General features: G+C 44.5%; 1 protein-coding gene across 1 annotated transcript; it reads left to right on the forward strand.

Annotated features, from left to right (window-relative positions):
• Positions 1–4,154: 4,154 nt before the first annotated feature.
• Positions 4,155–6,840, forward strand: trim35-14 (tripartite motif containing 35-14). The gene is made up of 7 exons (XM_076111773.1): positions 4,155–4,223; positions 4,398–4,840; positions 4,926–5,021; positions 5,110–5,340; positions 5,443–5,465; positions 5,554–5,672; positions 5,840–6,840. Exons 2-7 carry the CDS (start codon positions 4,418–4,420, stop codon positions 6,382–6,384), a joined length of 1,437 nt encoding a protein of 478 aa, XP_075967888.1. The 5' UTR covers positions 4,155–4,223; positions 4,398–4,417; the 3' UTR covers positions 6,385–6,840.
• The last annotated feature ends 284 nt before the right edge of the window (positions 6,841–7,124 follow it).

A 7,124-nucleotide genomic window follows, 5' to 3' on the forward strand; every position in this document is an offset into this window, starting at 1 on the left:
CCTTGTCCCTCTCTCTTTGTCTCGTCTCCCGGGTAGCAATTGAGATTAATCTTATGTCCTCTCCACACGACGCTCTGACTCAGCTGCTGCCTACTGCAGTCATTTCAGTATTCAGAGGAATGTACAAGTATGGTTGCAGTCAAGTAGGAGGAGCTCTCCAAATTGGAAACAACTGAGCCACGAAGTTCGACTTGATACATTGCGAGCGTTGACGTTGGATTTGATGTGGTCGCATATAAAGCTAATGTCTGTACAAATAACAAAACACAGACTGCTCAGTCAAATTCATGCGAATAAAGAGAGGAAGAAATAAGCTTAGCTTTCAAAACAAACAAATCCTTCAGAGGATTAAAAAACGCCGCCACCACCTTCTGAGGTATACTGCATAAAAGGGGTAATTAAGTTGCAAGTAATTAAGAAGGTGATAATATAGTGTGGGGGGGGTCTTTACAGCTTTCTTCTGCTGCCACAAAGTGGCTGAAAAGTGAAGTTAATGCAGGTTTTGTCATTTTAAGTAGCATTCATTTATTTGCTTAATTCATCAACAAAGCATCGACCACTAAAACAGGCACTAGTCACTATTGCAAAGACTGGTTAGAAAGTGGGACCTTGATAAAGGGATATGTAACCAAGGGGAAACTGAACAGGTGTTGTGAAAGCAAGTGCTGGGGACTCTAAGGAGGCCTGCCAACATGCTCAATCTATAGCTACAATAAAATACCTCTTTGTCTTTCTTTACCTTTCTCTCGCTCCTTCCTCTTAGTCTCCCATAATTCACTGGCTTTAGTTTACTTTTTGCTGTCCAGCTTTACTGCACAGCAGACTATTGACTTTTTGTCACAAGTGTGCAAATATAGGCTTGTACGAGGATGAAGTAAATATTGAATTATGTTTCACTAATTATTTTTTAATGCACCTCCTCGGCTGCAATCATCAATACTTTCCTCAACCTGAGAAGGATGGCGCTCCGTCCGCTGACAGTATCCGTCAGAGCGACGCTCTCTGCAAAGTATCGGGCCGAGAGACGGGTCCGACCTGGAGTTGTCTCTGCTGTGTGTTAGCCTGCCTGTCCTCATTAGATGCTGTGAGATTGACACAGACCTCCCCCCCCCCCCCCCCCCTTCCCCTTCCCCTTCCCCCCCTCTTCAGCCCCTGTGAAGCTCTGTGAACACTAGCAGGGTGTGAGCAATAATGAATCACTATTAGCTTGGGTCACACCGGCTGACAGCCAATTTACAGGGAAGGAGAGGTTGGACAGGCAACGTCCAGGTACATTTGAGCATTAAACTGCTTCGTTCAGAGTTGGCACAGGTTTTTCCAAAGCACCTAACATGGGAGGATAACACAGATTACATGTTGTCTCCTGATATTTGTCGGTTTACCTCGAGTCATTTTAGATGTGAAGCAATCAGGAGACTTCTGCATAAATGCTGCGGCATAAAGTACCTTTTTTATTGGTGCTTTATAGCTGACTTCACCATACGTGGGTGCACTCTGACATCTAGTGGCGAATGATAATAACAACATCAGGGAGAAAGGTGCTGAATTTCATCTCAGTACAAGGATGGTGTCGGTCTTTATTGTCCAAGGTGTCATGTGAGTAGAAATATGATTTCGTTTTTCCCCAATAAAGTGAGATGCCAACTTCCAGACTTCAGAAGTGACAAATACTCTGTACTGCTGTGTAAAGGAGTTGATTATGTAATGTTAGCGAGAAACAAATATGTACATGACATATGGCTCATAAAGACTTGCGAAGCAGTGCAAGCACAATAACAAGCATATAACAAGTTCATTTTATGATGCACAATGTCACATAAATTCCACCCTCGGGCGTAAAAAGCATTAGTGTCTTACTGTATGAACAGTGGCAGGCCAGCAAAGACATTACAGCATTTTCACGATGTCGTATTTAAACAGAGCATCAACAGAGTAAATGCTTCATTGACCCAAACTGGAGCGGCGCTCAGCAGGCCTTTTTAAAAGACTCTGAGTCATTCCAGGAGGGAAGTGAAGAAATTAACAACCAGAGCATCTGCTGGAAACTCCAAACCCTCCTTTACAAATGACAAACGGGCCATCTGTGCATGTTGCTGTACTCGTGTCAAAACCATAGAAGCCTAGTATAGCGCTATCAGCTGAGGAAAACGCAGCTCAATTAAAAGTTAGTTTTGGAAAGCTGACGTTGTTCTTGAAGGTGACAGGATGGCCGAGTACAGACTACCATCAATCTATGATTAAAATAATCTTCTGCAGCTCCTTTTTTTTTTTAAATGAAAAACTGGAGACTCTTGAGTCCCTGTGGCATACCAAAATGTGTCAAAGAAGTGACTAATGAAGTGTTGAATGATTACATGAATAACACAGCCAGTAAAATAAAATTAAATGTAGAAACTGATTTGTGTTTGAGGCTGTCCCTCGGGCATTTGGAGGACAGCGGAGGGTCGTCGGTTGATTAAACTGGCACATTTTCTCACCCTATATGGTATTCAGAGCATTAATATAGCAGCAAACAGCTATTAGCTAAATATACAGTGGAGTAATGTTGCCCTCTGTGTGTTGTTATCCGAGCTTCTCCATTCTTTGTTGACGTAGCCGGTCCGGCCGTGCGTGCTTTTAGTGCATTTCCGTGCATGTTAGAGTGTCCCACTGGCCCAGCACTGATCTCAGATGGTGGTGGCAGCTGATCAAGGTAAACACTGTTAGCTCTGTGAGCATGTTTGCGCTGTTATCACCGTTAGCTGCAAGTCGCCGGCTCAGCCTTTCGCCATGTTGCGAACTGTTGAGAGGCGATCAAAATTCTCCCAATACCGTATAAAGCATTTTATGATCTTTCCACATACCACATCCAAGCAATGCATTTAGAGAAGATATATTTCCTGCAGAAAGTAAACTTAATTGTTTTTTGGAAAAAGAGTTAAATGTTGCCACCGTGTCTTCTCTTTACCCACATTTCCAAAAACGGCTCTTGATAGACTTGCGTTTCAATGCAAGGTTGGTCGGGGGATCCGTTAATGTGTCGTGTTTTTTGTTTCTTTCCAAAATGTTCCCTATTACTCAAATGGTGCTGACCAGGTGAGGAGTCCATGGCGCAAATCAGACACCAGAGAGGGACAATAGGGTCAAACACAGCACATCATCAGGCCCCCGGGCTCCTGACGAGGAGCTTCCAAACAATCAAGAAAAGTTCCCGCTACACACAGTTAATCAAGTTACAATCCCAAAAGCCATGTGGAGGCTGTAGATGGGTCCAAGTGGACAGAATGAAAAATGAAGATGAATAGAGTCTGCACACTGATGCCCTAAAGTTGAACAATACATTTATCAAGGAGCAAGAACCCACAGTGAGCAGACTCTTATCTGCTTTTGTTCTTTGGAGCATAAAAACAGCAAGACGTACAGGAAAGTCTTTTTTGGACAGTTGGAGCATACTGTGTGATGAATGAAGATGAGAATCCTGAAAGAAATGTAAGAAATGCCTGAGTGTGACTAACAACTTTACCCCTTCAACATACATTATGAATGATAAATCCACAGAAAAGTTTTCTCATAAAATCAAATGATCCGTGCATAAATCGGAAAGGAACAAACTGCCGTATTTGTTGTTAAATGAAAGACGGAAATACCAAATGAGTGTGTCGATCACTAACCTTCATAACAGGCAAAAACAGAAATTTGCTAACTGATTACACTGCCCATTCGACTGCATAATCTGCTCAGCAGTTGGCGTTGGTTGCACACTGATGATAAACTCTTCCCTGCTTTTTGCCACTAGATGGCAACATATGCTAAAAGCAGTTTACAGGACTCCATAACACCACCAGAGACTAATGCGAAGAGGCTGCTGTTTGGGACCAAAGTGCTACATGATTATTCAATATTTCATAATGCACATGTTTGCATATTGGCTTTAACTGCATAGCCTTATATACAATTTTAAGATTTCTTATTTATAGTTTCAACTGTTCAAACCCCCCCCCCCCCCCCCCCCCCCCCCATAATGAGAGTTGTAAGCAGTTCAACCAAAGAATCTTCTCAGATTGGTTTTAGTTAGTGTTTTTAGAGCCACTGATCTGGACTGTAAATGCCTTGTAAGGGTTAAAAACGCCTGCTCTGCCTCTGAGACTCCGCCCCCTTTGGGTGACTCATCATGACTCATCAACAGGAAGCAGGAAGTGTCTGCGTCTAAGCTCGGATATCTGTTACAGGACTCTGTGTGTGAGGTATGTTTTGCCTCCGACTGTCAGTTTCATAAAGTTAATCAGTTTGCACTCAAATGCTTTCAAAGACTAATGTGTGGTCATAGGGGGAAGTAAATAGACTACAGGGGATTGTGGGTATGAAGAAGGGCTTTGTGTTTTGATCTGTGCCTACCTTTGCCCTGCTTTCATTTTCAGAGCAAAACAAGAGTGTCAGTATGGCAGGCAGGCTCTCCCTCCCGGAGGTGGACCTCTCCTGTTCAATATGCTGCGAGATCTTCAGGGACCCGGTGGTCCTCAAGTGCAGCCACAGCTTCTGTGCACCCTGTCTGCAGCAGTACTGGACCCAAGGGCCACGGAGACGCGACTGCCCCCTGTGCAGGACCCAGAGTGTGGATGAACCCGTGCCCAGTCTCACCCTGAAGAACCTGTGTGAGGCCTACATCCAGGAGGGCGAGGGTCCGGAGGACACCGGGGGAGAGCTGTACTGCGATCCGGGGGAGATGTGCCCTCTGCACGGCGAGAGGCTCAAGCTCTACTGCCTCCCGGACAAGGAGCCTATCTGTGTGGTTTGCCACACCTCCAGGAAGCACAAACAGCACGACTGTTGCCCCGTCAGCGAGGCTGTCGTGGATGTGAAGGTACATACAGCAGCCGTTGTGTCTAAAACCTAGTTTAATAATCAAACAAGCGTTCAAATGAAGTTTCTCTTATTTACCTTCTCAGGAGAAGATGAAGTCTGCCCTCGGCTCAATGCAGGAGAAGAGGGACGCTTTTGACAAGATGAAGAAAAACTACGAGGATGCTGTTGCATACATTCAGGTGACATTTCTGCTAAAGATCGTGCACTCATTAAATTAAGCAGCGCTGGGCCTTTCCAAGCCATGCTCACGCATGGTTTTTACCTCAGGTCCAGGCTCGCTTCGTGGAGAGACGGACCCGGGAGGAGTTCGAAAAGCTTCACAGCTTCCTTGACGCCGAGGAGGAGGCCAGGATGGAGGCGCTGAAGAGGGAGGAGGAGCAGAAGAGTCGAGCGCTGATGCAGAAGATCGAAGAAATCGTCGGGAATATAACGTCCGTGTCCGAATCCATCAGAGTTTTAGAGGAGGAGATGGCTCTGGAGGGCATCTCTGTCCTTCATGTGAGTTTGTAAACGTTTAAAATATGAATAAGCGCAAAGATACTCTCATAAATATACCATTTATTTTCTTAAAAATGTTGTGACTTTGCCTCTTTTTTTCAGAAATGCAAGACGACATTGGCAAGGTGAAAAAAACCTTACTTTTTAAAGTTTTCTGTCTTTTCTCTGCTTTCACAACAAGATGCTTAAACTGCCTGATTCTGCTCCCTGCAGAGTTAACAGCCCAATCGAAGATCCAGTCATGCCTCCCGGAGCACTCATCGATGTGGCCAGATGTCTGGGGTCTCTGAACTTCCACGTGTGGGAGAAGATGCATCAAACCGTCAAATTCAGTGAGTACATCCTCTATCCTGCTTCACAGCTCTCGGTTTATTCTGTAGACCTTCAGACTGTCATGTATTCCTGAGGTGCGTAAAAGATTGTGATGCTGAGTGGACTACAGTCAGAGTGTGTTACCAGAGACGGCTGACAGTCTGCCATGTTTTGTTTTTGTTTTCAGCCCCGGTGACTCTGGACCCAAACACCGCCGCCCCGTGGCTCATCCTGTCAGAAGACCTCGCCAGCGTCTGTGACAGTGACGAGAAGCAGAAGCTGCCCGACAACCCGGAGAGGTTCGACCCCGACACCGGTGTGCTGGGCCGCGAGAGCTTCACCTCAGGCAAGCACGCCTGGGTCGTCACCGTGGGAGAGAACACGGCGTGGGTCGTCGGCGTGGCCAAAGAATCCATCCAGAGGAAAGAGAAAGTGTCTTCGGTGCTGAAGAACGGCTACCTGAGCGTGTACTTTTACCACAAGATGTACTTTGCAGGCACCTCTCCTCTAACGAGACTCAACCTGAAGAGGAACCCGCAGAGGATCAGAGTGCAGCTGGACTGTGACAAGGGCCGGGTGTGTTTCTACGACCCGGATGACAACACACACATCTACACCTTCAAGCACGCCGTCACCGAGAGAGTCTTCCCGTACTTCTGGGTGGGTTGTCAGCAGTGTCCTTTGACGCTGGAGCCGCTGGAAGTTTCTGTGAAGGCTGTAGAATATTTCTGAAAGTGCTCTTCCGCTTCACAATTTTTACTTCTGCTCAGCACAAAAGCAGTAGGAACTTTTTTTCATTTTTCAGACGGTATGAGGGGAACATTCAGAATTTAAAATTGCATAATTTCAGCACTTTCTTTCCTGGTCCAATGAAATGTCTAATACGACCAGCTTCAAACATAATGGATACACAATTGGATCCCAGCACTTTAATCTTCTATAAAAAGTCCTGCACTTTCTTCAAAATTGTTTCATGCAAAGCATAATGTGTGTTTTTAAAAAGTAACCAAACTTGTGGCTTTAGTTTGTTTGTAACATGATTTTGAATTTGCATGTCAAACTCTGAATGTTGGTTGTGAAGCCCAATTTTGTTTACAGCTTCAGATATATTGCAAAGACTAAATATGCTTTATGTGCAAATACTAATATGAGAATACTAATCTACAAATAAATGATTTGCTGATCTCATTACTTCCCCTTTATTTTGTGCAACCTGCAAATCCAGTCTGGCCTGTAATAAAACGATGACTGTTTAAGTGTCAATGACTTTATGGGTTATGAGAATGTGAAACCGGTTTAAAAAAGATGACTTCTTGTCAGCTACTGCATTAACAAACATGGCAACAGGGTTTTGACAGCTTTGTTACTTAAAATTGGTTTATTAGTGTCGCGATATGCAGGTATTGAGTATAACATAATAATGTTGTTATTAACACATATTGCATTGTTTTAAATAATCCAGTGCCTCTTAA

This window comes from Anarhichas minor, unplaced genomic scaffold (genome assembly GCF_050575085.1).
Source record: "Anarhichas minor isolate MPS153535 unplaced genomic scaffold, ASM5057508v1 ptg000045l, whole genome shotgun sequence".
Classification (NCBI taxonomy): domain Eukaryota; kingdom Metazoa; phylum Chordata; class Actinopteri; order Perciformes; family Anarhichadidae; genus Anarhichas; species Anarhichas minor.

Coding starts and splice junctions, on each gene's coding strand:
- trim35-14 (XM_076111773.1), top strand. CDS start 4,418: ATGGCAGGCAGGCTCTCCCTCCCGGAGGTGGACCTCTCCTGTTCAATA. Junction 4,841..4,925: donor AGGCTGTCGTGGATGTGAAG/GTACATACAGCA, acceptor TTACCTTCTCAG/GAGAAGATGAAGTCTGCCCT. Junction 5,673..5,839: donor GCATCAAACCGTCAAATTCA/GTGAGTACATCC, acceptor TTTTGTTTTCAG/CCCCGGTGACTCTGGACCCA.